At 39.4% G+C, this 27,206-nt stretch overlaps 1 protein-coding gene across 3 annotated transcripts in view; it reads left to right on the forward strand.

Annotated features, from left to right (window-relative positions):
* The window catches only part of UNC79 (unc-79 homolog, NALCN channel complex subunit), a 207,120-nt gene that overhangs the window by 101,701 nt on the left and 78,213 nt on the right, over positions 1–27,206 (forward strand). The window contains exons 21-29 of one of the 3 annotated variants that reach the window (XM_065906592.1): positions 544–725; positions 2,786–2,987; positions 3,631–3,810; positions 5,229–5,294; positions 13,570–13,856; positions 17,460–17,642; positions 18,243–18,405; positions 20,904–21,053; positions 21,636–22,853. In XM_065906592.1, the coding sequence (XP_065762664.1) occupies positions 544–725; positions 2,786–2,987; positions 3,631–3,810; positions 5,229–5,294; positions 13,570–13,856; positions 17,460–17,642; positions 18,243–18,405; positions 20,904–21,053; positions 21,636–22,853 (2,631 nt within the window). The remainder of the gene's footprint in view (positions 1–543; positions 726–2,785; positions 2,988–3,630; positions 3,811–5,228; positions 5,295–13,569; positions 13,857–17,459; positions 17,643–18,242; positions 18,406–20,903; positions 21,054–21,635; positions 22,854–27,206) is intronic. The other 2 variants (XM_065906594.1, XM_065906593.1) reach the window with 2 other exon arrangements.

Below are 27,206 nucleotides of genomic sequence, written 5' to 3' on the forward strand. Positions count from 1 at the left end.
TGACTGGAATAATTCAACATAGATTTGCACAATAATTATAACTTTATCAAGTAAGGGTGCATCTATTTCATGGAAGAAATATGTGGCTTCTGAAGCCCCAGGAAGAGTGGTTGCCATATCACTTCATGACATACTAAGAACCTAGAGCTAGCCCTGGCGGGCACATCCCACCTCCCTTTGTGGTCTGCAGAACCTCTGTAGAGCATGCCTGCAGAATCTCTGTAGAATGGACAAAGAAATGAACATGGAGGCATTTTGAAGAGTTTGAAATATGATTGGAAGTTAAACAAAAGTAGAGACCATCAAAGAAAAAACACCTAGAACTAAATCAAGACTGCCTGGCAGAAAACTACTGCACTGAGTAGAAATGCTCTCTGCCACACAGATAAACAGAACACTCAAAAAGGGTGGCATTGAAATTTCCTCTTGGTATTTAAGATCAGTGTGAGGGCACCCAGAACTAACTTTTTCCTCTGTGGGTTCATTTCTCAGACTGTCTAAATAAATGTCATTTTGTGTTGTTGTGTGCCTTTGATATTGCAGTGGAAAAAGTGGCTGTAATTTGTAGATTTCTGGATATTCACTCAGTGACCAAAAACCACCTACTGAAATACTCCCTGGCACACGCCTTCTGCTGCTTCCTGACAGCTGTGGAGGACGTCAACCCAGCTGTGGCTACGAGGGCGGGTCTCCTGCTTGACACCATAAAGAGGCCAGCGCTGCAGGTGATGTTCCTGCCCTGTGATGTGCATTGTCTGCTCCGCAAATGGCGCCCTGCTCGACTGTACCAGCTTACTGAGTCATTTGTCACATAGCACCCACAAAATGCTGCTGCTGATGATAACACCAGAATTTTTTTGTGCTTGGAGAAGGACTTTGAGAGATATTTACTCACTGGTGACAACTTTGCTTCTTAATCTAATATCGATAGAACTTCATAATAACAACTTTATTCCATCCTTGTATAGCACATTATCCTTTCTTAAGTGATATCCTGCATTTTCCCCTTTGATTCTTATAAACCCCTGTGATAACTGATAGGTAGACTAGTCATTATCATGGCCACTGAATCCAGGGAATGAACCTGAGGTCACTGTCCTAGGTCATAACTGTAGACTTCTTGATTGTCATGAGGCTTTGCAGCTTAACATTTCACATTTTGTGTGCTAACAATCTGTGCACTGTGTATTTTTCCACATTCTGTACTATTAAAAGTCTCAGTGCTGTATTCCTGCATGTCCCTCTCCGAATTCTCAAAGAACATGCGTCTAAGGAAGTCTTTACTAACTCAGCTTCTAATTTCAACACTGGAAATTTTTAAATTGGGAACAACATCTCAGAACCATAACATATTAACAGACCTCTTGGTTTGTATGTTGATTCTTTTTTTTCAGTTTTTGTCCCCATGCTGCTATCATTTCTGCCAGATGCAGTGTTGTATAACTTTTTGTATGTGACAGACTTTTAAACTAGGCTGGTTTATTTTCTACCATTCAACTAACTCCAGGGTGAGAAGAAGTGAAAAGTCAAAGTGTTAGTCGCTCAGTCATGTCTGACTTTTTGCAATCCCATGAACTGCAGATTGCTAGGTTCCTCTGTCCATGGGGTTTTCCAGACAAGAATACTGATGTGGGTTGCCATTTCCTTCTCCAGTGAGTCTTCCTGGTCCAGGGATGGAACCCAGTTCTCCTGCATTGCAGGCAGACTCTTAACCACCTGAACTACTAGGGAAGCCCCAGGATGGGAAGTTCTTGTGATTAAAGCTAGATGCTAAGAGAAATCAGATGAATAATAATATAGATCAGAGCAAAATAAGAGAAGGTAAATATGCTGTTGAAACAAAATGCCACAAATAACATCAGAGAGACATGAAATATGAGACCTGGAGAGATTTGTTTATCCTATTTGGCACCTTTATTTTATACTTGAAGAAATGAAGTCTCAGAGAGATAATGTGACTTCTCAAAGAACACAGAGTAAATTCAGAAGAGAACCAAGTTTAGATCCTCCAAAGTCCTGTTCTGTTGTTTTTCCATATTTGCATATTGTTATTATTTAAAGTAATGATAATGGGAAGAACCAAAATTTGTGAAATGTGTATTGTATTTCCAGGGCAATGTATTAAATTGTTCCATCATGCATTACCTCATTTAATCCTCACAATAGCCTCTTGTGTGTTCCAAATTTACAGATAGAGAAGTTGAGAGAAAGATTAAGTAACTTTTTCAGAGTCACATGGCTAGTAAGTGGAAGTGCATCTTCTTTTTTGTAGGAAAAAAGAGTGTGGGAGAGGAGTTTCTCCTAATCATTGAATATTCCTTGAATTTTGACTTAGAAATTTGAGCCACATGTATATTATTGATTTTTTCTGATACTTTGTACATTAACCACTTAATCCATATACCGTCAAACCAATGTTCTTTTTTAATGCCTGTCCTGTCTATTAAGAGAATCATACTTCCAAAACTACATTTTAGAATGCACATAGATAGTAGACAGTGAAAGTTGCTCATAGTATTGAGTATTTGGAGTAAATGGTTATTATACAATGTATCAGAAAAATCAGTAATATACATGTAGCTCAGATTTCTGAGTCAAAATTCAAGAGATATTCAATGATTAGGAGAAATGTCTCTCCCACATTTTTTCACCTACCAAAAGTCCAATCCAAGAAGATTTCAATTGAATCATTCTCCGTTATAAGTATGTATTGAGGAGTATGTGTTGTCTTATTTCACTTTGCTTGGTGTGTGTACATCTGACTTTTTTTAAACCTCTTCTCCAGGGTCTGTGTCTTTGTCTTGACTTCCAGTTTGATACTGTGGTTAAAGATCGACCCACAATACTGAGCAAGCTTTTACTCTTGCATTTTCTCAAGCAAGATATTCCTGCTTTGAGCTGGGAGTTCTTTGTCAACAGATTTGAAACGCTTTCTTTGGAAGCTCAGCTACATTTGGATTGTAACAAAGAATTTCCTTTTCCTACAAGTAAGCAAAACAAAGATCTTGCTTTGAAAGTCAGTTCCTATTCTGTGCTTGCTGGATAAGCTGGGTTCTCTGCATGTTGTTTCATTTCCCGTTATGGAAACTACCTTGACTTCACGGATTCAGTTCATCAAATGTTTATCGAATATCTACTGTGGTGGTCTGCAGGTTAACTATTTTCTGGCATTTCAACATTAAATTCTCATTTATTTGGGGACCAATGAGAACCATTTGTGACTCTGTGTTCCTTAAATATTATTCAATCATTGTGTTTATGTTTGTGAGCAGCTTGTGAGATTTATTTGCACTTGGTAAATTTACGCTTCCTTGCTTAGTAATTAGTTACCTGCAGCTCTAAATAGATGGAGGAAAGACTTTGGTCACTCGACTATTTATCCAGTGATGACGAAATTAGGTAATTTAACCTTACAGTTTAAACAGAAAAATGATAAGTGATAGTTGAAACAGGTAATAGTTACATTTTTTAAAATATAAATCTTATCATAGAGGGAGACAGATGAATGAGAAGTGTATCCATGGAAATGATTTTTAATATTGAAAATATACACAGATGGGTTATTTCAGACTAGTTGTACATAACTTAGCTAGTTAAGGAAAATGATCACCTCTAATTCCTTTTGCAAAGCTATCACTGCTGTGAGGACCAACGTCGCTAACCTCAGTGATGCCGCGTTGTGGAAGATTAAGAGGGCTCGTTTTGCAAGGAACCGCCAGAAAAGCGTGCGTTCCCTCCGAGACAGCGTGAAAGGACCCGCGGAATCCAAGAGGGCGCTCTCCCTCCCCGAGACCCTAACCTCCAAAATCCGTTGAGTATCTTCTTCCATCCTCCCTTTAAATCTGTTTGATGTCTTTCTGAGGCTGACCTGTCTTGTTGAATGTTCACAGAGAGTAATGTACGTAGCAAACCGAGCTCCTTCAGGTTCCCTAGAGGGTCCCCCCAGGTGTATCAGTGCCCTGGATGGCTTTTCCCAGCTGCTGGTGAAGCAAAGCCCTGATCCAGCAGTGGATTGTTTTGAGACGTAGAAGCCAGCATATCCACTGATGCATGGCATGAAATGCAGAAAAAGCATTTGTTCCTAAGTCCTAGAATATGGAGGTTTCCACCACTAGTATTGTAACCTAAGAGTTTCCTGGATGAAACTCTGACAAGACCCATGACAACTAAGAGGGGAGAGTGGAAATTTGGAATGCAAGACAAAGGCAGCCAGCAGACTCCCAGAAAACCAATAATAATGGTGTTTTCAAAAAAAGAAAAAATAAGACTGAGGAGAAGTTGTATTTCTGCCCACCTTCACCAGATAATTTATAAAGACAAACATCATTGCCATCTAAAAAAAAAAAGAACATATATTATTGTTTTCCAAAGGTCTTTCCTTACATAGCAGTTTTAAAGAAGACAAAAATTATCAAATAACTAGATGAACTATAACAATTAGCAATGGCTTACAAATGACAAATAATTAAAAACATAACTGTCATCATATTAGTGAATGAATGCATTAAATATAGTGCTAACTTATAACATTTATGAAATGATTTATTTTTAAATAACTGTTGTGAAGTTAATAACATCATAAAACATATTTTTTTATCCTGTCGGAAGCTGAAATGTTTACTTTTTCATTGGCATTTCTTAGAAGACAGCTTTATGTGACATAACCATTTTTAATCATAAATATGATTTTATTTTGTTTATTGCATTTTCTCTATTTTATGACAAGCTATGGAAATGTGGTATTTTGAATTTTGGAAGAGTCATTGAAAGCCCTTTAAGCAATCAATAACTCAACTTTTCAGGGATCAAAGATAAATAAGAGATGGCCATTTAAGAATAACCTCTAGCAGTATCAGGACCAGGTGAAACTGCATTAGATCCTAGAAAGCAGTACTTAAATTAAATAAATTATAATTTCTATATGAATTTCACAGCTCTTCTATATAACTAATCAGTTTGGGACCTAAAGTTTATTTATTGATATTTCTTGTTCATTGATTCACATGACAATTTTGAAGGTTAAGAATTGAAGTCACATTGAAGGATGTTCTTTAGATTCAAAGAAAACCACAAAACTTTTGGGATATAAACCTCTTGTCTGTGATGTTAATTACAAATAAGAAAGCAAAACTTACTCCTGCTATCCAATGCAGTTAGAGCTGAGTATGTTTTCTAGGCTCAAGTTGTTTTTAATGCTTATTTAAATAGAGTTGTTGTTGATTTTTAAGCTGTGAGGTTGACCAGGCATGAGCAGTCTGCTCCAGCTCTCGGTGGGACACCCGAACAAACGCCAGGTGGGTACTTCTGACGTTGAAGGGCTGTGTGCAAGTGTCTATCACAGGTGGACAAGGTAAAGAATGAGGTGTCTCTAACTGGACCTGAGTGATATAATTACGATTGGAAAGCTCGAAGGGTTTCACCCCAGATGCTCAAGTGTTTGAGTCCCTGACATGGCAATTCTTTCCATTTTCAAATTGGCAGATGACTTTTAAACCTGTTAACTTATGGTCCAGTAAGAAGCATCCTGTTACCCAAGTGTGCACTTTTTCCCCCGAGAGCCAGTATGAATAGAATGATGCATAGCACTTATATTTGTATGTGTTTTTACACATAGAAATATTACTTTCATATATATCTGCTCTAGGAAAAGCATTTCATTTACATTTTAAAAGGTTATACATTTAAGCCACCATCATTCACTCATCCCCTTAGCCATTTCTGATTCTTTGCAACTCTCACATGCATTTCTGTCTCTCAGAGAAAGGAGGATATCCATTCTTTAGAGGATCATATTCAGCTTGGTAGAGTGTAACTATCCTTTGATATTTTGATAGATTAGTTTATCATGAAGTATCTTTAGGGTTGAAGGGATGCTGCCAAATCTACTACAGACCGAATGTTATCTATACACTTGATGCTGTGCTTGTTGGGAAAATTGTGGAGATTCTTAGTACCTGCCTATTTGTCCAAAACAAACCTAGTTAACTACCACCTATGTATTATGCTATACAATGTCTGGTTCTTCATCTAAGAATAGTTTTAAAATAAACTTTTCAGAATGGTACTGATACTCTCAGAAGGAAAATTTCAAGTAAGAAGACATTCAAGAATGTGTTCTAAAGGGACTTCCCTGGTGATCTAGTGGTTGAGAAACCACGTGTCAATGCAGGGGACATGGGTTTGATCTCTGGTCTGGGAAGATCCCACATGTGGCGGGGTAGCTCAGCCATGCGCCGCAACCCCTGAAGCCTGTGCATTCTAGAGCCGGGGCTAACGCAGCACGGGAGCCCCCACAGCGAGAAGCCTGCATGTCAGAGCAGCCCCGCTCACTGCAACTAGAGAAGTCCATGCCTAGCAATGAAGACCCATCACAGCCAGTAAATAAATAAATAAATTTATTAAAAAAAGAATCTGCTAGAAAGAGAACCAGTGAGGGGTGGGAGGGGAGGAGAAGAGAGAGAGCCCCTAATGTTAGGAATGCAAATGGCAGATGTTCGTCAAAGTGTATTTTCTCTTTGAAAACTGATGAGATTAAAGGGATAGCAGAAACCTCGCAGAGTCCCTCTATGTTGTTTTTTTTGTTTTGTTTTGGGCTGTGCTGGGTCTTCATTGCAGCGCATGGGCTGTTCGTTGTGGAGCACGGGCTTTAGAGCGCACAGGCTCTTTAGCTGAGGCGCTCCGGCTCAGTTGCCCCATAACACGTGGGATCTTATTTCCCTGAGCATGGATCGAACCCTCATCCCCTGCATTGGAAGGCAAATTCTTAACCACTGGACCCCCAGGGAAGTCCCCCTCTCTCTACTTTGTTTTAAGCATCACTCAGGCCTCAACTCTGCTGAGTTTTTTTTTTTTTTAGGAATAAAAATAAGAATTTCTGACCCTGTGTGTCATTAAAAATATGAAAATTGTCCATTTCCTCTTCAGTTAAGTCTTTTTGAGATCGGTTCTTAGGCCATTTCATAAATTATCTTTATCTCACGATATCTTTTTGTCTTAAGGCTTAGTTGAAAAGCTAGTCTTTATTGTTACCCATTTAAACAATCCTATCATAGGAGTCCTGTCACATGTCTTTGGAAAAACATATCCATATGTATCTGGAAGTTAAGAAAAGCTGTTAGGTGTCTAATTGTTCCACCAAAAGTGATCAGATGGAAAAAGAGCAAATAACAGCATTGTTTAAATTAAATAAAAAGCTGAAGCTTCTGAAGGGGTAATTACATGATACCACCATAAGCAAAACTTGCTTAGATTTGGAAACAGATGGCTCAGCTTATAAGGCAATTTCAAACTAGTTTTTCATTTTTTCATTATTATTTACTGAACACTGAGTGTTTTACCTTGGAAGCAAAGACACGCCAGGATAATCATAGGATTGTACAGGGTGATTTAAGATAGTAATTAAATAGAAACCAAAGGCCTTGCTGTTTAAGGAACATACTTTTTTTTTGGAACAAGTAATGAACTTCTCTATGCAAAACCTCTTATTGATTAGGCCCGAAATAAGGGAGATGTCCTTTAAATATGCAGCAAGACTTAATTTTAGTTGGTGTTTAAGTCAAAACTTTGGGCTGGATATACAGTTTATGACACTCTGATCTTAGCCTTTATATATTGCCCATAGCAAATTTTGCAACAGAAACATGCTTGTAGAGAGGGGAAATTCTGCAAGGCTACCAAAGAGTTGTGTTACTCTGTGACTTTTTTTTTTTTGAGTTAATAATCTTTTTTTTTTTTTAACATTTTATTTTTAATTGGAGGATAATTGCTTTACAAATTTGTGTTGGTTTCTGCCGTACAATAACATGAGTCACTCATAAGTATATATATATATTTATCTCAAAGACCTCTGTGCATATAAGTAAAATTCATAGACTGTCATAGCTGAAATATTAGAGCTGTGTTAGCATTCTCATTTTCCAGAAGAGGGAAACTGAGGCTTCCAGAAAGGAACAAGTTTTACAAGCTTGTTGATGACAGATCTGGATCTCAAGCCCACATGTCTTGATCTGTCTTGCAAGACATGTATGGTAGTGCTAGCAGGAGCTCATACCTTCATTTAATCCTAACTGATGAAATACACAGTTTCACCTGCTAATCGGAAGTTGGTATAATTATAAATTATATATAAGCTGTTTTTGCACTGATGCTGTGAGAACCAGGAATTCTTTGTTTTTGGTGATTCAGAACACCTTTTGAATAGTAATTGAATACAATTCAGCAGTTACCGTAGGTTATAATTGGACAATACTGAAATGGTATCAACCTCATTCTCATTTAATTATATTTAATTTAATTATATCTCATTCTCATCCCCTGGAATGAGTAATTAAATAATAGTAGGTATGTAATGTTAATAATAAAAACAGCAACAACATTTATATATGTAGAGTACCTCTTTATAAAGAGTGTTTTTAATGCAAATTATCTAATTTTAATTTCACAACAATTCTGCATATACATAAAGTATTTTTTTCCACTTTATATACAGACAGGAAAACTGAGGTCATGAGGGGCTAAGTAATTCTGCTTGCCTGATTTGCTCAAGGTCACAGGTAACTAATTAAATGTTAGAGACTTGAGTCCAGGAGACTTGACCTGCTTTCCTTTCCACTATAGCTACCTCTCAATGAGTTTGTCTAAGGGTATTCCTGTCCTAGGGTATGCGAGGACACCAGTCTTGTCAGGAAGTTGACCTGGGCATTCAGGCCCGCTACAGTGTGACATAAGCCCATGGGTGTCCAGACCAAAGGATCTTCCTGAATAAGATTCACAAATTGGTCTGAAGAGCCAATCTAATCCCTAAAGGGACATGGATACTTTCAATTCTACTACAACCTAAAGAGAAATCTTAAGATCTCTTGGTCTGAATTTATATCAACAAGAGAATGTTCTTAATACTGGGTATCATAGGTAAAACTCTCTTGTATTTCTGCCTCCCTCTTAGTGTTCAGCTTAAAATTCCAACTAACTTCTCTTGAGGCTCTGTCTTTTTTTCTAGAGGTGGTTAACAGTTCATGTTTTCACTAACTTGCAAAATTGGGATCTTCCCAACCCACAGATCAAACCTGGGTCTCTTGCATTAGAATTTAATTGTTTTTATAGGAATGCCCTTGTTTGAAATGATAGTTTTGGAAATGAGAGTTTCTATTGAACAAGGAATTATTGGGCACCTGCTGTATTAGGAGGAAGTAAAGATACATCAGAAATGTTTATACTCTCCACTTGCTTATAGTCAAGTAAGAGAGATAAAGTATGAACATAAGTGAACTCTCATCTCCAGAGAAAGTGATAGTAGAACAGGTTCATTCATGTCAACTGCAGTGGGAGGAGAGCTGGACGCAATAGGGAAGGTCTTGTGGACAGGTGACTTCTCAGCCAGGCTGAGACAGGTGGGTAGGAGGTAAGTCACGAGAGACATGGGATAGGAAGAGGCGGCGACAGAGATGGGAGGTGTATGAGGCTTTGCAGTCAGCATCCGGCCCCGTCTTTCCAGCCCTTCTGTGGCTCTGCGCACACACAACAGAACTGCTGTGAACGAAGGCTCAAGTTGCATTAATGAGCTAGGGAGATCAGTGAGGTGGTGCAGTTAGAACTACCAACATAATGCGGACTCATTTATAGTGCTCGATTGTTGGTTTCTCTGGACCAAATGTAGAGTAAACTCACGGAAACCTCCTTCCACTACCTAATTGTCACTTGTTGGAGGTGTTAGTGAGTTGACTTACACAGAGAGCTGTTCTCTATTTCCCTACCTATTTCCTTGCTGTTTGGGGACTTCATCCATTTTTTTCCCACGTAGAAAAGATCTGAAATATTTACTTAAATTCAGGGCACTTAAACATTTACAAGTAATGAACATCTACTATATGCCAATCACTGCCACCTGTTCTGTGAGAGGTGTAAAATTTGGATAAGACATAGCACTTGCCTTCGAGGAGTCTTTATTCTCCCCTCCTTTCTTGTTTTTAGAGATTTATAGAATTTAGGGATCACAGTTGCTGAGAGGAGGGTGGGCATATTAATAAGAAGGGCTCCTGGGGGCCACATTCATGGGATAAAAGTGGGGGTGAGGGTGGAGGGCCACCTTGCAAGGTGAATAGAGCACCATGAGAGAAGGCAGCAAGGTACAAAAGGCTGGCTCCATTCTGAGATCCAGAAGCAGCCCAGTGTTTATGTAAGGATGCTGAGCTTCTGGGATGGAGCAGTAGGAGATGTCTGGAAAAGCAGATCCTGATCCTGCCTGGTTTCAGATCTTCTGAGTAAATAAAATTGCATTCTACTGTGGCATTTCAATCAGTTGTGCCACCCTGTGGACAGATCGTGATGGACCAAGTCTGTGTTAAAGTTACGCTAGGAATAGTTCTACCCCCATGACAATAAAGTTGTTTACAGTTTTCTTTGCAAAAATGAGAAAATCAAATCTCTTAACATGTTCAGTCTCTAAAGTTAAAACAGATATAAGAATTTTATAGACTAGAATTCAAAAGTAAATATGTTCATTGTCACAGTTTGGAGAAAATATTATAGGCATTTCGTTTTAAAATGGAAATTTTATATCCTTTATAGATAACTAAACCAGTAATATTGTCTTTATCAATAAAGAAAATTTCAGCTTTCCTAACCTCATTTTTCTTAGGGGTTTGATTAAGGTAACTTTTCTTAATGAAGAGTGGTGCCAATCACATTCTTACAGTCCTTTAAAAGAAAGACAATATACAAAGTACAGACTTTCAAAGCCCTCACTTGAAGAAGTGAATTATTGGAATTAAAAAAGACTTTTTTTTTTCACTTTATGAGAAAGGCTCCATTAACCAGTTCTTTTTTCAATACACTTAATGGTTTGTTAATGATCACTCATTACTCAGGGAAAGCAAAAAGCCACGACCTAAAAGCTAAGCACTGCAGATCAATGAAGATCAATCTAAAATGAAGATAGGACCTTTGTGAAATGATACTTAGTCACTGGGAAAATACGATTTGATTTGAAATGTTAAGACGACACACTTTGAAAATGGTTATCTATTTGCGGTGGGGCGAAGAGATTTGAAATATTTAAAGTTGAAGTCTGATGGTTTATTTTCTAGACTTGAGGTGATAGGAGGAAATGGGGAGCCCATGTCCTAGCAGAGCCTTGTCTGGAGCTCCCTTTCTTCTGTCTGAGTTCTCTGGACTCTCAGGGCTGGACAACAAAGGTGCATCTCCTCCTTGAATGCTCCTCAGTTCTATTTTAACGTTGGGGCTTTGGAGTCTAGCCAGTCTGGGCTTGGAGGTGGCCGAGCAGAACTGAGTGATAGCGTGCTCTCCTAAACCTTGCCCCCCAGAGCTAACATGAATTGAGGAATGAATCTATAGCATCATAACAGCCATCACTTGCTGCTACAACAGCATTGAACCCTGCAGGGAACCTAGATTCCCATACTTGTCAGGTTTTTGGCCCAAACTTGCCCAAAGCAATAACCTCCTTCTAGTTGTAAAGTAATAATACTCTGAAGAAAAGAAAAATCAAGATTAAATATTTTTCAATGCTGAAAAGATAGTTCTCTAAACTTTTTAAATGAGGATTTGGTCTTATCTTCTATTTCAAACATTTAATTATACTAAACATCAGTGCTTTATATTTATGACCTTTCATGAAATAGGATGTTCCACATGAATTGATTTTTTTTTTTCTGGTGGCCCATGTCTGCTTAATAAATAATGATAATATTAACAACTTACTGACTATTCCTGCATGTGAAACAGCATCATAAACAAATCTTTAGGTTTTATTTGAATAATTTTTGATAAAAAATGTCTCTAAAGTACACTGCACATATTTATTCCTTCATGAACAGACTATGAGACAGAAAATGTTAATGTCCAAGGGTTGTAGTGAAGTTTGTTAGGTGATTTCCCCTGTATTAGACGTTCTTAGACTTAGTTGATTCTGTGAACTTTTCACTCATTGCCAAGATCCCATCTTAGGGTATCACTTTTGAGCAGATCAACATTCTTCTGATCATCTGGGGAAGACTAGACAGCCAAACACATAAACTGTACTATGTGCAGTTTCAAGCTAGTAAATTTGGAATTTGACATTACGTTCATATCACTACCTCAGAGAAAGTGTTTAGGCTCCACAACTAATTTCTGTGGCCTCCAGGAAACATTCCTTCTATCTTGTTTCTCTTGGTTGATCCTGGAAGACAGATTAGTTGAGGAATTAAAGAATATGACTGACTACCTAGCTCTTTGTTGTATTCTGCATGCTGTAATTTAAATGGATAGAATCAAAGTTTGCTGTATAATGATTTGTAACCAAAGCTTGTCATCATTTAGAATGTTTTCTCTCAGAATGAGAGATGAGAATGATGTGTGCTGATCTAACACAGCAGGCAAAAGCTTTGTTTCCAATTCAGAAATTCTCATGTCAAAGGAAGGAAAAGAATGCAGAGCATATTTTGAATAAGGCCCCAAATATAAGTATAGGAGAGCAAATCTCATTTTTCCTTCCCTCAAAGTCCTAAACTAAAGGGCAGAAAACAAGGGGAGACAGGGTATAATTTCTGACTTTGAGAAATAACTGAGAAAGTCCATGTCAGGGACCTGTTCAGATGTGATTATTTGTTAGGCTAAGAGTAAGTTAGGGGCTAAGGTATTTTTTCTTTGCATGTGAACTTTCAGCTCACCTTCATGTGGCGTTTTTCTGTTTTTAAAAGTTCATGCTTCTTTCTTTCTGTCTGTGCCCTCCCACCCCTTGTGTTTTCTCATTACATACAGCAGGGCTTATAATTTGCTATTTCTAATTTTGAATGTATAATTCAAAGAGTACTCACTGCTGTTATCTCAGGATTTGGAGAAGGAAACTTCTTTTTTGCCTCAGCTGATTTTTGAACATAACTGAATTGAGATAATAATTTAAACCAAGTAACCCAATGGATGTTTTAGTTGCTCAGCAGATTTGATGAATATTATCTTGTGGTTATTCTTACCTATTTATTTTACAAAGCTGGAAGGAAAATGTCTCTTTATTAAGATAAAACTTTGCTAAGGTATTTAAAAGTTCTCTAAATGCAAATTTGGTGTAGGTATTTGTCTTGCTGTTTGAAGATAACTTTGCTTTCTAGTGCCATGTTTTTATTTGCATTCCCTTATTCTTCCCAGTTGGCGCTAGTGGTAAAGAACCTGCCTGCCAAAGCAGGAGATATTAAGAGTCCCGGGGTTCGATCCCTGGGTGGGGAAGATCCCCTCGAGGAGGGCATGGCAACCCACTCCAGTATTCTTGCCTTGAGAATCCCATGGACAGAGGAGTCTGGTGGGCTACAGTCCATGGGATCGCAGAGTCCAACACGACTGAAGCGACTTAGCACACACACATTCTTCCCAAATTGGTTGTTGATACAACAACATAACTTCCATCCTGGGAGCAGTGCTTTGCTTAGTAGGCCATGTTATGTCCGAGTTTGTCTAGAACAGACCTTTAAATATTTAGAGGCAGCAAATAAAGTGGTGCTTTATCGATAAGTGAAATTTGACTGTAAACTTACCTGTGGGGGAGCCACCCACTGATGGCCTTTCTTGTACTGACAGGACAACAGTCCCCTGAGAATGACAACACCATCAAGGACCTGCTCCCTGAGGATGCTGGAATCGACCACCAGACAGTGCACCAGCTGATCACAGTGCTCATGAAGTTCATGGCCAAGGATGAGAGCAGCGCCGAGTCGGACATCAACAGCGCCAAGGCCTTCAACACGGTCAAGCGGCACCTGTACGTCTTACTCGGCTATGACCAGCAGGAGGGTTGCTTCATGATCGCGCCTCAAAAAATGCGCCTGTCAACTTGCTTTAATGCATTCATTGCAGGAATTGCCCAGGTAAGTGGAAGCTTTCGCGAGTCCTGCCATTAGGCTTTTAGTACAAACAGGTCATTAAATTCCATTTAGCCAACATTGGTTGAGTGTCAAGTTCTGCACAAGTTACTTTATTGTGTTAGTCATTCAGTTGTGGCTGACTCTTTTGCGACCCTGTGGGCTGTAGCCCTGCCTGGGTCCTTTGTCCATGGTAGCCATTCCTTTCTCCAGGGGATTTCCCGACCCAGGGATTGAACCTGTGTCTCCTGTGTTGCGGCTGGATTCTTTATCTTCTGAGCTACCAGGGAAGCCTAGGGGTATATAGAAGACATCAGCAGCCTGATAACATATAGGGAGTTGGGGATTTGCAGGGGGTGGGGAGGGGAGTATACATAAAACTTAGCATTTAAGAATTAAAAAAAAATATTTATTTATTCTTGGCTGCACTGGATCTTCGTTGCTGTATGCAGGATTTCTCTTTCAGTAGTTGTGGCACACGGGCTTAGCCACTCTATGACATGTGAGATCTTCCTGGGCCAGGGATCGAACCTGTGTCCCCTGCATTGGCAGACAGATTCTTAACCACTAGACCACCAGGGAAGTCCAAAACTTAGCATTTCAGTCATTTTCAAATGTACTATTCAGTTGCAGTAAGTATATTCACATTCTTGTGTAACCATCACCACTTTCATCTCTAAAACTTTTTCATCATCCTCAATTGAAACTCTATTCATTAAACAGCAGAGGAGTGTGGAATTTTTGTTTGTAGGGTTTTGTTTTTTTTAAATCCTTTCCCTTTTTTAGCTTCAAGTAGAGATTTGAGTTAATCATTCAACTTACTGCATATCATATTATCATCATTGGTATTTTCCATGTTTCTTTGCTACTCCTAACTACTGTGTTATACACCATGGTGTATATTTCTCATTATTTAACTATCCATTCCTTCAGTAATGGACACTCATATTGCTCCCAACTCCTCACCCTCTCACATAGATCATCAGTAACCATTCTGTACAGTCCAGTGACAGTTGCTCAGTTGTGTCCAACTCTTTGCAACCCCATGGACTGTAGCCCACCAGTCTCCTCTGTCCATGGAATTCTCCAGGCAAGAATACTGGAGAGGGTAGCCATTTCCTTCTCCAGGGGATCTTCCTGACCCAGGGATCGAACTGGCGTCTCCTGCATTGCAGGCAGGTTCTTTACAGTCTGAGCCATCAGGGAAACCCCAACCATTCTGTACATGCAGCCTTATTCAACAATGTGAGAGTTCTTTTGGGATATGGATCCAGGAGCAGAGTTAATAGACCATCAGATATACATGGACTTCCTAGGTGGCTCAGAAGGTAAAGAATCTGTCTGCAATGCAGGAGACCCAGGCTCAATCCCTGGGCATCCCTCAGTGCTACAAATCTAACTTTCCAAAATGGCTGCCCTAATCTGCAAAGGGTGTAGAACTTGGGGCTAGAGAGAAATGGATATGAATTTCAGCTCTGCCACTGTTATTAAAACTGTTATGGCCTTAAGCATCCTTGCTTCTTTGCTCATTGGTAATAGATTTTGGGGGGAAAAATTAGAGACAACATATTGAAAATCACCTTCATGAGTGCCTGTCACATGGAAGGAACTCATGATCATAGCTGTTACCATTTAGCTCAAACAGATTATTGATATTGTGAACACAGAGAAGAAATGTGGGAGCAATATGCATGTCTCCTGCTGGTGCTGATAACTAGACGAATCATCACTAATTCTCACCTGTCTATGATAGAGACAGAAGACACCACTGCAGATAGCAAAATTCACTACCCTTCCTCCCTCACTTCTCTCTTTCTATATTCACATTATGTATATTTATTTTCAAAATATAAGCAAAAAATTAAAATATAAATCTCCAGGAAACCCATGACAAAATAAGTTAGTAACATTTTGGTATATGTTGATGGCTCCAGATTTATATACATTCCTATGTACATGCATACATACATAGGTGTGTGCATGTAGAGGTAGCTTTCACTTTTACCATCTGTGTGATAAGTAGGATAAAAATCTAGACTGCCCTCCCCTAGTACCTTCTGTAACTCATGTTTCAAGATCATTAGTAGTAGTAGCGTTAGTCGCTCAGTCGTGTCCAATCTTTGTGACCCATGCATTGTAGCCTGTTGGGTTCCTTTTGTCCATGAAATTCTCCAGGTAAGAATACTAGAGAGGCTAGCCATTCCATTCTCCAGGGGAACTTCCCAACCTGGGGATTGAGCCCAGGTCTCCCACATTGCAGGCAGATTCTTTACCATTTGAGTTACAGAGAAGCTCTAATAAAAGCTATGTGCTTTTTCCTGCTTCTGAATACATGTTGCTGAAGTGCTCCTGTCCTCAACTACGTGTATATGTTATATGTCCACGTTTTTTATAATGACGGGATCATTTATACGTACTGATATATATATGTGCCTGAATGTGTGCATGTGTATGCATATACATTTATATGCATACATATGTCTGGGTTTCCCTGGTGGCTCTGTTGGTAAAGAATCTGCCTGCAATGCAGGAGACCTGGGTTTGATCCCTGGGTCAAAAAGATCCCCTGGAGAAGGAATTTGCAACCCACTCCAGTATACTTGACTGGGAAATTCCATGTCTCTTTTAAACCTAAAAATTGTTATGAAGCTCATATCATGTAAATAAATTTGTACAATATTCCATTTAATGTCTATAGAGTATTCTGTTGTTTTATTAATCTTTTGTAAAGATTACTAAATCTTTAGATTTACTAATCTAAAGATTACTAATAAAAGATTTACTAATAAATGTATTATTTACTAGTAAATATAAAAGATTTACTAATCTTTTAGTAATCTTTTGTTTTACTAATTCCATATTGTTGAATATGGAAGTCATTTTCAATTTGGAATGGTTATAATGCTGGTTGTCTTTATGCATACATCTGGAAATGCCTGGCTGATTTATTTCCTTAGGATATGTTTAATTGCTATTTAGAGGCTATGTGCTTTTTCCTGCTTCTGAATACATGTTGCTGAATTGCTCTCCTGAAACGTTAGAGAACTACTCTTGCTAGTGATGTCTGAGAATGCCTGTTTCCTCACATAATTACCAACTCTACATGCTTTCATTGATTCTAGTTAATAGTTTAATATGACTTCCCAGGTGGCCTAGTGGTAAAGAACCCACCTGCATGCTGGGTCGGGAAGATCCCCTGCAGGAGGGCACAGCAATCTGCTCCATCATTCTTGCCTGGAAAATCCCATGGATGGAGGAGCCTGGCTGGCTACAGTTCATGGGGTCTCAAAGAGTGGGACATGACCGAAGTGACTTAGCACGCACACAGTAGTTTAATAGGACATTTTCAAAGAGTACATTTATTTTCAGCATATAATTAAGTAGATAAATAATTAGACAATTAAGTAGATGAAAACGAAGTTACAAGTTTTTAAATTCCTTGTGAGGTTGGACTTTTGTCCCTTTATGGATACCGGCCATTATTAATAATATTTTGTGAGATACCTGTTAAAGATTTTGCTCGTGTTTTGATGGTTCAAAGTTTTCCTTTTGGCTTATAAATATTCTTTATAGTTTTCCTTCAGTTGTTAAATTTTTTTCCTGTTTCAGGTTATGGACTATAACATTAATTTGGGAAAACACCTTCTTCCCTTGGTGGTTCAGGTGCTCAAATACTGCTCTTGTCCTCAACTCCGGCATTATTTCCAACAGCCACCTCGTTGTTCCCTCTGGTCCCTAAAGCCTCACATCCGGCAGATGTGGTTGAAGGCCTTGCTTGTCATTCTTTACAAGGTGAGTTGCTGTAGTCAATCTTTTTTTGGGTGGAACAATTCTTTTAGAGAGAACATTTAAGAGATCTAAGCTCAAAATTTTGTAAGATAGTAATTTGACCTTCAGAGAAAGATTCATGATGTACAATTAGTATTCAGAAGTGAAGAACTTTTGGAATGAAAATAGAAATGTAGACCATGCCAGTGTATACTCTAAAATGTTTAAAGCCAAATACGATGAACATGGATCCATAATCTCTGTTTATGCTCAGAACCTCATATTTTATCTATGTATTAATTATTACGTCAGAAAACAAGAAAACTATTTAAAATTGTACTCCTACATAATGTTTATGCCAGCTCATTTTCTTGAAATGAATTAAAATTTACAAACTGGCATGCATTGCCATCCATAATTTGGTGGTGCAAGAGGGTGGGAATACAATCCCTTGTTCAATAAGACCATGGTAAGAATTGACGTCTCTGCTTTTATGTAAATATATATATATATTTATTTATTATACCCAGAAGAGACTGAGAAAAATAGCTAGCAAGATCAAGTGGAAAAACTTACCCTTGAAAATAACTGTTTATATTTTTCTCCCTCCATTTCATTGAGCAGTATCCATACCGAGACTGTGATATCAGCAAGGTCCTTCTGCATCTGATTCACATAACAGTCAATACACTCAATGCACAGTATCATAGCTGCAAGCCCCATGCCACGGCAGGACCTTTGTACAGTGACAACAGTAACATAAGCAGATACAGCGAAAAAGAAAAAGGTACTTTACATATCTCAATTTTATCCCAAACTCAGCTTGCATATGTAATACATTTCTGGACAATGTTTTCCTTAGACCATAGGGGAGCACCCCCAGGTACTATTCTGGAGTTTAAAAAAAATGACCTACTGCTTCATTAATTCTCCAAATTTCCCGTGAATGTTGCTGCTTTCCTTTTTTTAAAATGAGCACTCAAGAGAAATAATCGATATGCTTCTAAATCCCCTTTCATGAGAAATCATGTTTTGCAAAAAAAAAGAAAAATTGTCTGCTGTCTGGTTAAGGAAATTTTGTAAGTCTTTTCCTTCGTGTTGGAAACATCTTGCTTTGGGCCATGAAATGATTTTTTGTTGGTACTCAGTGGCGCCATGATCCTGTCCAACTCAGGTTTGCTTCTGACCTTGTGATCAGATTTGAATGGAATCTAAATGAGCTGAAGAGGTCTTTCATAGCCTCCTTATTCAATATGAATTAATTTAAGGCAACTGAAATCAAATATTTTGCATAGGTTTAAATTATTTCTAGTATCAACACTTTTTTGTATTGATAGCTTTTCTACAAAAGAGGCAGCAGAATGAAACTTTAGCTAGAGTAAACTTCCAGCCTGGATATTTTCAGGTGAGAACTGCAGAGTCAAGGTTTGTGTTTTTAGTGTCTGTTGCAGGGTGACTAGACTCATGAAAGGTGACATCATCTCATCCAGTCCTGGGAGAAAGCCAAGTGCCCCATGACTCTTAGTAGTGTTAGTAGAGTCCTTTTTGGTAGAACTGCTCTGCAGATGTCTGAATAGGATGGATTGGAGCCAGTATTCTATTATTCATTTATTACCAAAAAGTTCAAGACTCTAGGTTGGCCAGAGATGAAACTGAGAGAAAGTTCTTTAAGTTCTGATACCATTCAGATCCTTCCTGAAGAGTATCTTGTCTACCATCTTAGGTCCCAGTTTCTGGGAAATTGGACAGACTCAGTTAAACTATAGATGTCATCAGTGTGGGCTCAGTACTTGGGCCAATCCCAGATGAACATTTCTGGGTGAGAGGAAGCCATGCTGAAGTCTTCCTGTCACTCTTATTCAATTCATTTTGAGAATTATCGTTGATACAAAGTTATGTAAGGGGAGTTGCATAACTCTTGCTCCACTAAAGCTGTATTTTTCAAAGGAGAGTATTTTTAAGAACAAAATAAATAAAACAGGACATTGTACTGACAGGCTTCCTCATCACTGCAGAAGTTCACTGGGAGTTTTGTATCCATTTTGATCATTAACCCTAATTTTTTTTTTCATTTGACCAAAAAGATTATTTTGATTACTTTGTCTAGCATCTGCTGCTCAAATTTCATTTACTTATAGAATCTTGTGTTTTAAGACAGAATCAGTCCTTAAAACTTAATTCTAAGCTTATACTCCCCTTATACTCAGAGAATCTTAAATTATCATAATCATACCTGAACCTCATTTTGTCATACAGGTAGATATAAATATAGGCCAAACACCATGATTTCAATGATGTTCAACTTGAATAGTAGGTTAATTCCATTCACTGTGGTGTTAATGTGTTTTTGTAGCCTCTTCTCTTGCTGTTTTGTACATGGCTTTGGCCTTTTCAAAGGAGGAAAGAAGAAAATTTATTAAGGGAATTTTGTGGGTTGCAATATAACAACCTTTTCCTCATTAATGTGTTTTGGGGTTTCTCTTTGATTTAAAAGTGGCCAAACGGGGGTACAAAAGGATGTAGAAACAAGCTTGCTAGGACTCTAAGTGACCATTGTTTATGGAGCCTCAGGATCATAACAGTCAAAGATTCTTTCTGGGATTCATAAAAGCTGCCCATGGCAAACTAGAGAAGAGTCTTACTTTAGTGGGGAGATGTTATTTTCTGTTTTCTTTTTCCTTTGTTTACCCTTTCAGTCCATAACCATTTGTGAAGCTTTTGAGATGACCAGTGGCTTTTCTAAGCTTTTTCTGTGTGTCATGTGTTTCATTATCAAGTGTAGAGTACAGTATTTTGCATTCACAAAGTATAAGGTGCATGTACTGTTAGGCTGTGTCTATGCCAGTTCTCAGATCCCAGGAAGGTGTGGAAGGGGCAAGATCTACTCATTTTGTTTAATTTTCTTTTGCCAAATTAGCCTGAAAATTCACCCAAAGCAGGCACATTTCAGGAGTGTCCCAGATTCCTGACATGTATTAGTTATCTGATTATTAAGTGCATTGAAAAAGTTCCCCATGAAGGCTCTATTGGAATATTGAGATGCCTCTTTTGAAAATGCTGCCCTTTGTGACATGGAAATTGAGGGGCAAACTTGTAACAGTTTGTTCCACTCAACTTATGAATAATTTGGTGCCTGAATAAAATGCCCAGCTGGGCTAGACTTGGGCTGGTGTAGGAACCACCCCAGACTGTGTTCCATGATGCTTTCGTTGAAATGCTTGTGTAGACACAGCCTAAGAGAGAATAACCTCTTAAGTGTAATTTTGACTTTCTCTCCCCAATTAGAAGAAGATAGTGTTTTTGATGAATCTGATATTCATGATACACCTACTGGACCCTGCAATAAAGAGTCTCAAACTTTTTTTGCAAGATTGAAAAGGATAGGCGGCAGCAAAATGGTGAAATATCAGCCGGTTGAGATGAATGTTCAGAGAAGTATGAATTTTTTCCTCTTAGTAATTTTATGCAGAAATGTTGTACTCTACCATTTGTTTGGGGTGAAATCTTAATTTTATTATGTTACTACACATTTTAATACTGTTGATTTTATATATATGTATGCATAACCAGTATATATATATACACACTTATATATATACGTGAATTGACAGATACATCATTAATGTCATGATTGTCTTAGAGGGCCATTGCTTGATTTGATTTGTTGCGAAATGTTTGCTTCCCTTCCACACAATTTGAATACAGTTTTCTAGATCAACCTCAGCCAAAAGCGATCCCCTCTCCAGCACACAAATGGATAGAGCTGAGGTATTATCCTGAAGCCTGATTTTGGAAATAAGATCTTAAACTGCCTTTTGGGGGTTCTTTCATTCCAAAGTTTTCTGGTTTTTGAAATTAGAATGAACCTGATGAAAACTTGGCCAGAAAGTCAGTTTTCCCTTTTGGTGGAGCTGGGGTTGTGATTATTATTGATGCCAATGGTATGCCCAAGTATGAGGGGAAAAGAAAGTTGAAATCTCCAAGTAAAATAGTACTAGCTTTTTCTGTTTTAATCAGGTGAAATAGAACTGGCTGAGTATAGAGACACGAGTGCATTACAAGACAACATTCTACAGTGTGTGAGAGAAGAAAGCATTCAGAAGAAAAAGCTGCGCTCTTTAAAACAAAAATCTCTTGATATAGGAAACGCAGACTCCCTCTTATTCACGTTAGACGAGCACCGTAGGAAGTCGTGCATAGACCGCTGTGACATAGACAAGCCTTCTGCCCAAGCTGCTTATTTTATGCAAAGACAGCATGACCACGGACGATCTAGACAGAATTCCGCCACGAGGCCCGACAATGCCGATATCCCCGAGAACCTAGCTGTGGAGGGTTTTCAAGAACCTCGGAGGCCGGTGATACCGGAAGTTAGGTTAAATTGCATGGAGGCATTTGAGGTGAAAGTTGATTCCCCAATAAAGCCTGCCCCCAAAGAGGATTTAGATCTGATTGACTTGTCCTCAGATTCAACCTCCGGGCCTGAGAAGCGCTCTTTGCGCTCAACGTCGGATAGCGACTCTCTGGTGTTTGAACCTCTTCCCCCTCTGCGAATAGTGGAGAGTGATGAAGAGGAGACCCTGGACCAAGGGGACGGGGCCGCCTCTGGGCAGAACGCCGCCTCTTTTCCCTCCGTCCCCGGACACCCCTCTGGCCTCAGCCTCAGTACAACGCCCCTCGTGCAAGTGAGCGTGGAGGATTGTTCCAAAGACTTTTCTTCTAAGGACTCGGGAAATAACCAGTCCGCGGGCGACGAGGACGCGTCTCTCATCGCTCTGGAAGACCCCACAGACTCTGAAGAGCTAGTCAAGCCGGAGGAGCTGCAAGAGTTTTCCTATGGCAGCCCGCTCACGCTGAAGCAAAAGCGAGACCTCCTTCAGAAGTCGTTTGCCCTCCCCGAGACCTCACTGGACGAGAACGCTGAGCCCAGCCCCGAGGAGGAGAAGCCTGGTGGGCTGATGCTCAGCTCGGGGACAAAAACTGTCCTCCTCAAGGTCCCCGAAGATTCAGAGAACCCAATGGAGGGTGAGAAGCCCAACGCCGCCGCTGAATCAGACACAGAGCAGAACCCCGAGAGGAAGGCCGAGGAGGAGGGAGCCGAGGAGTCGGAATTTAAGATTCAGATTGTCCCCCGGCAGAGGAAACAGAGGAAGATCGCGGTCAGCGCCATCCAGAGAGAGTACCTTGACATTTCCTTCAACATTCTAGACAAACTGGGCGACCAGAAAGATCCAGGTGAGCGCCTCCGTCTTTCTCCCAGCCTTTATGTTCAAGTTTGTGCCTCTTACTTGTGAGGGTCTTGGCACTAAGTATGCATCAGACTCTCAGCCTTAAAATGCCAGGGGATGACGTTATCATTGCTTCATTATCACTCTGAAGCCTTCCTGCTTACTGCAGCGTGTTGGATTCAGATGTGGTTCTGTTGGCTCCATAAATGTTTCTGTATTGGTTGTTCCTCAACTCTACAGTCAATTCTTGATCACCCTTGGCAACAAGAGGCAATGATAAATTAACATCAAGACATTCCAAATATCATTTTTGTTTTCCTCAAACAGCAAAAGTCATTAATTGAACTCTTTTTGCTTTCTTTTTTTTCCTCGCTGTACTTCAGTGATTATGATACAGACCAAAGGAGGAACAAACAGGAAGGGCTAAAATAAAGCAAAGAGTACTTGGAATGATTGAGAATCGATTGTATAATCATTTAGGGTCTATAGCTGATTACATATTCTAACCAAGTATCAGCCACCTGGCAGACATGGTGTGCCCTTGGGAACCAAAATGAGCCCAGTTACATCCCACTCTAATCCATGGTCAGCAGTTGATAGTGAAGCTGCCAGAGAACAAGATCTTCCTGCCTCAAATGCCACGGCTTGTGTTTCTTTGGAGGCGCTGATTCTAAGAGGGATTAGCTTGAAAAAGTGACAAGTTGATAGTCCATCTCATCCTAAAATACAGTCCTCTGCTCTGTTATCATAATACTGATCAGAATGTCTCTTAATTTCTCAGCTCATATCTCTAAAAAAAACAGAATAGGAATCTTCAGAAAAAATAGGAATTGGTCTGGGATGATTATTTTAGTAGATTCATAGACTGAAAAACATTGGGCACTGGCAAAAATCTTGGGGACGTCTAATCACCCCTCATTTCCTACAGGAGGACACTGACCCTGAGGAGGTGATGTGCCCGATGCTGGGTCGTCCATCACTTCTCCCTCACATCCCAATAAAAGCAGCTCCCAAAAGAATAGGCTCGGGCATTTCCTGAGGTTTCCAGCAGTTCTCTGCCTCATAAGACAGAGCTGTGTAATCTCAAAGGTGCCCTGTAAAAATCTGTTGAATGAACATGAATGTAGTTGGAAAAGGTCATGCTCCAGCAAGGCAGGGGGGAAGAAAAAGATTCTCATGATAACAAGAAAGTTTAAGCATGTTTCTAAGGAAACTGGGACACCCTCTTATTATTTGGAGCCAAGAAAATTTTTGCATATGGATGGAGGAAAGCACTGACCTATTATAGAAACTATGGAGGTCTATAGGTGAATATATAAAGAACTTTATAAGGTCTGTGAGGGTATGGCAACCCACTCCAGTATTCTTGCCTGGAGAATCCCCATGGACAGAGGAGCCTGGCAGGCTACAGTCCGTGGGGTTGCAAAGAGTTGGACACAACTGAGTGATTAAACACATAAGGTCTATATATGGGTATATAAGAAACCATTTAAGGTCTATAGGGTGGGTATGTAAGAAACTATATGAGGTCTCCTGGGTGGGTATATATGATATATAGGTTGCCTTATGTATGTTTTCATGTATCTGTGTGTTTGCCTTCTTTATTCATCCTTAGGTCAGATTGTTCCCCAGGCTGCCAAGAAGGAGATTGGTATTAAATTAATATATTTGTTACCAGAATGAGAAGGAAAGTATCTGACAATTATGATGACATATATTTAAAGTTTTCATAGTATAGATTAAACTATCATAATAATTTTATATCTGTATAGTGTCCCACAGATCACCCCTTCCTTGCTGGGGGTTGGAAGGAGGCTCACGTGCTCAGAGTAAGACTCAGGCTCCCCCAGACCTTCTTGCCTCTCTCAGTGGTAGTCAAGGGAGACCAGACCTACAGCCTTGCTGTTGCAAATCACCTTGAGGCTATCAGGTCTCATGGCATTGTGTACTTTCCCTCTGTTCATGTCAGTCCCTGTAAGAAGCCCCAGATCTCCCTTTTTCTCTCTCACTCCACTTTCCATGAGGCCTTGCGCATGTCCTGTCCAGCACCTTTCTTCCATCTTATTCCAACTCCTGAAACTTTTCCTCCATCAGAAATGCATCGTGCTTCATGAGCAAAATCCATTATATGCTCTCTCTGCTGTTTCCTTTACCTTCCTAGTCAAATGAAAGTCCAGGTCTTCCCTGAAGATACTATGTCCTTAGGCTAGGACCAAGGTGTGGACACCTTCCTTGCTCATCATTTCCCCTTTCAGACTATTTCCACGGCGTCTCTAAAAACACTCAGTTCTGAATCTCACATTATTTACCCCCAACTTTCTCACTGATTGACAATTTTAACACTGGGCTCATTTTTACTCTTTCCTAAACTATTCCTGTCTCAATCCTCGTTGATTTCAATATTAGTACAGAGAGTACAGAGTCTTAGTACAGTGTCTTCTGACACCCTGACTTCTCAGCTCCTTGAATTCATCTTCTTCAGAAACTGTTTTTCATCTTCCACCGTTGCTCAGTTACTCATTCCCATGATCATATCACAGAACTTGTTATTATCAGTAACTACAGACTGTCCATGATGTCAGTCCAATGTCTCCCATTCTCTGATTACCATTTCCTTTCTCTCTGGATAGCACTGCATTGATCCTGTTGCCTTTCACTATCCCTCCCCTACTTCATGTCTTTTCTTCTTGAGTTGATTATTATAATCCCTCCCTACCTCCATCATCCCTGACCTTTGCTTTTTTCAGACTTGCTTGGCTAAACACAACCCTTGTCAAATCTGTCTTTCCATCTACCAGCACCTGTATCTATCAGATGAGTGTGACTGGAGGAAATCATGTAATAGTATTGACTGATCTCATTTTAAATTCATGACTACAAACATTAACTAGGTCCTTCAAGCTACTTGGCAATCACACCGTATATCCCTCATCCATTTACGTTTCCATCCTCCTGACATAGCTGCTTTTCCTTTCAAGCTTTCATGTCTCTTCCTATTTGACGTAATCAGGAGAGATTTCTACATCCTCCTCCCCTATTATCTGCCTCCCTTCTGTCATCTCCACTCATACACCTGGGCTTCCTAGCTACAGGTGAACTGTGTTTTGGTCTGAAGTCAGCCTTTCTGCATGTGGATGCAGTTCCATCTCTCTTACTTACTCAAGAATGTAGGCCCGGAAATTCTCCCCTCTTGCTCTTCCCTTAGTTTTTTCTAAGATACGTTTGACTTGAGATACAAACGTCATCTCATTTATCTCTCTTAAGAAAAATTCCTGATCCCAGTTCTCCCAATCGTTATTTCATTTTGCTTTCTCCCTTTTAGCAAAACTTTCCCCCTTTTTTTACTGATGTAAAATTGATACACAATATTATATTCATTTCAAGTGTACAACATAGCAATTTGACATTTACATAATACATTACAGTGATCACCATGATAAGTTTAGTTACCATCTGTCACCATTTACAGTAAAACAATATTGTTGACTATATTCCCTATTCTGTATATTATCCTGTGACTCGTTTTATCACTGAAGCCTGTGCCTCTTAATCCTCTTTACTTATTTTGTGCATACCTCCATCCCCCTCCTCTCTGGCAACCACCAGTTTGTTCCCTGTATCTGTGAACCTGCTTCTGTTTTATTTGTTCATTTGTTTTGTTTTTAAGAATCCACATATAGGTGAAATCATATAATATTTGTTTTTCTCTGTCTGATTTACTTCACTTAGCATAATACTCTCTGAGTCAGTGTGAGTGAAAGTTGCTCAGTCGTGCCCAACTCTTTGCAACCCCATGGACTGTAGCCCTCTAGGCTTCTCTGTCCATGGAATTCTTTAGGCAAGAATACTGGAGTGGGTTGCCATTTGTTTCTCCAGGGGATCTTCCCCACCCAGGGGTTGAACCCCAGTGTCCTGCATTGCAGGCAGATTCTTTACCATCTGAGCTCCCAGGGAAGTCCCATAATACCCTTTAGGTTTTAGCAATACTTTTAAAGGAGATATCTATGATATCACTATCTCCAGTTTAATTCCTATGACGCTTCCAGAGTTCACTCAAATGTCACTTGTCAAGGTCACCTGAGGCTTCCACTGTTAAATCCAATGGTCAGTTCTTAGATATTATCTTCTGACTCAGTAGTTTACAAAGTTTTTCACTCTCATTTCACTTGGCTTCTAGGATACACATTATCTTGGTTTTCTGCATATTCAGTGGTCATTCCTTCTCAATCTGTTTTTTCGATTCCTCCTTATCACCCTAATGAGGGAATCGCCTAGGGTCTTTGTCCTTGGTCCTTTTCTCAGTTCTGCCTACACTGGTATTTGTGATCTCATCTAGTGGTGGCAGTCTCATCTAGTCTTA

The sequence above is a fragment of the Muntiacus reevesi genome, chromosome 15 (assembly GCF_963930625.1).
Source record: "Muntiacus reevesi chromosome 15, mMunRee1.1, whole genome shotgun sequence".
Taxonomy (NCBI): Eukaryota; Metazoa; Chordata; class Mammalia; order Artiodactyla; family Cervidae; genus Muntiacus; species Muntiacus reevesi.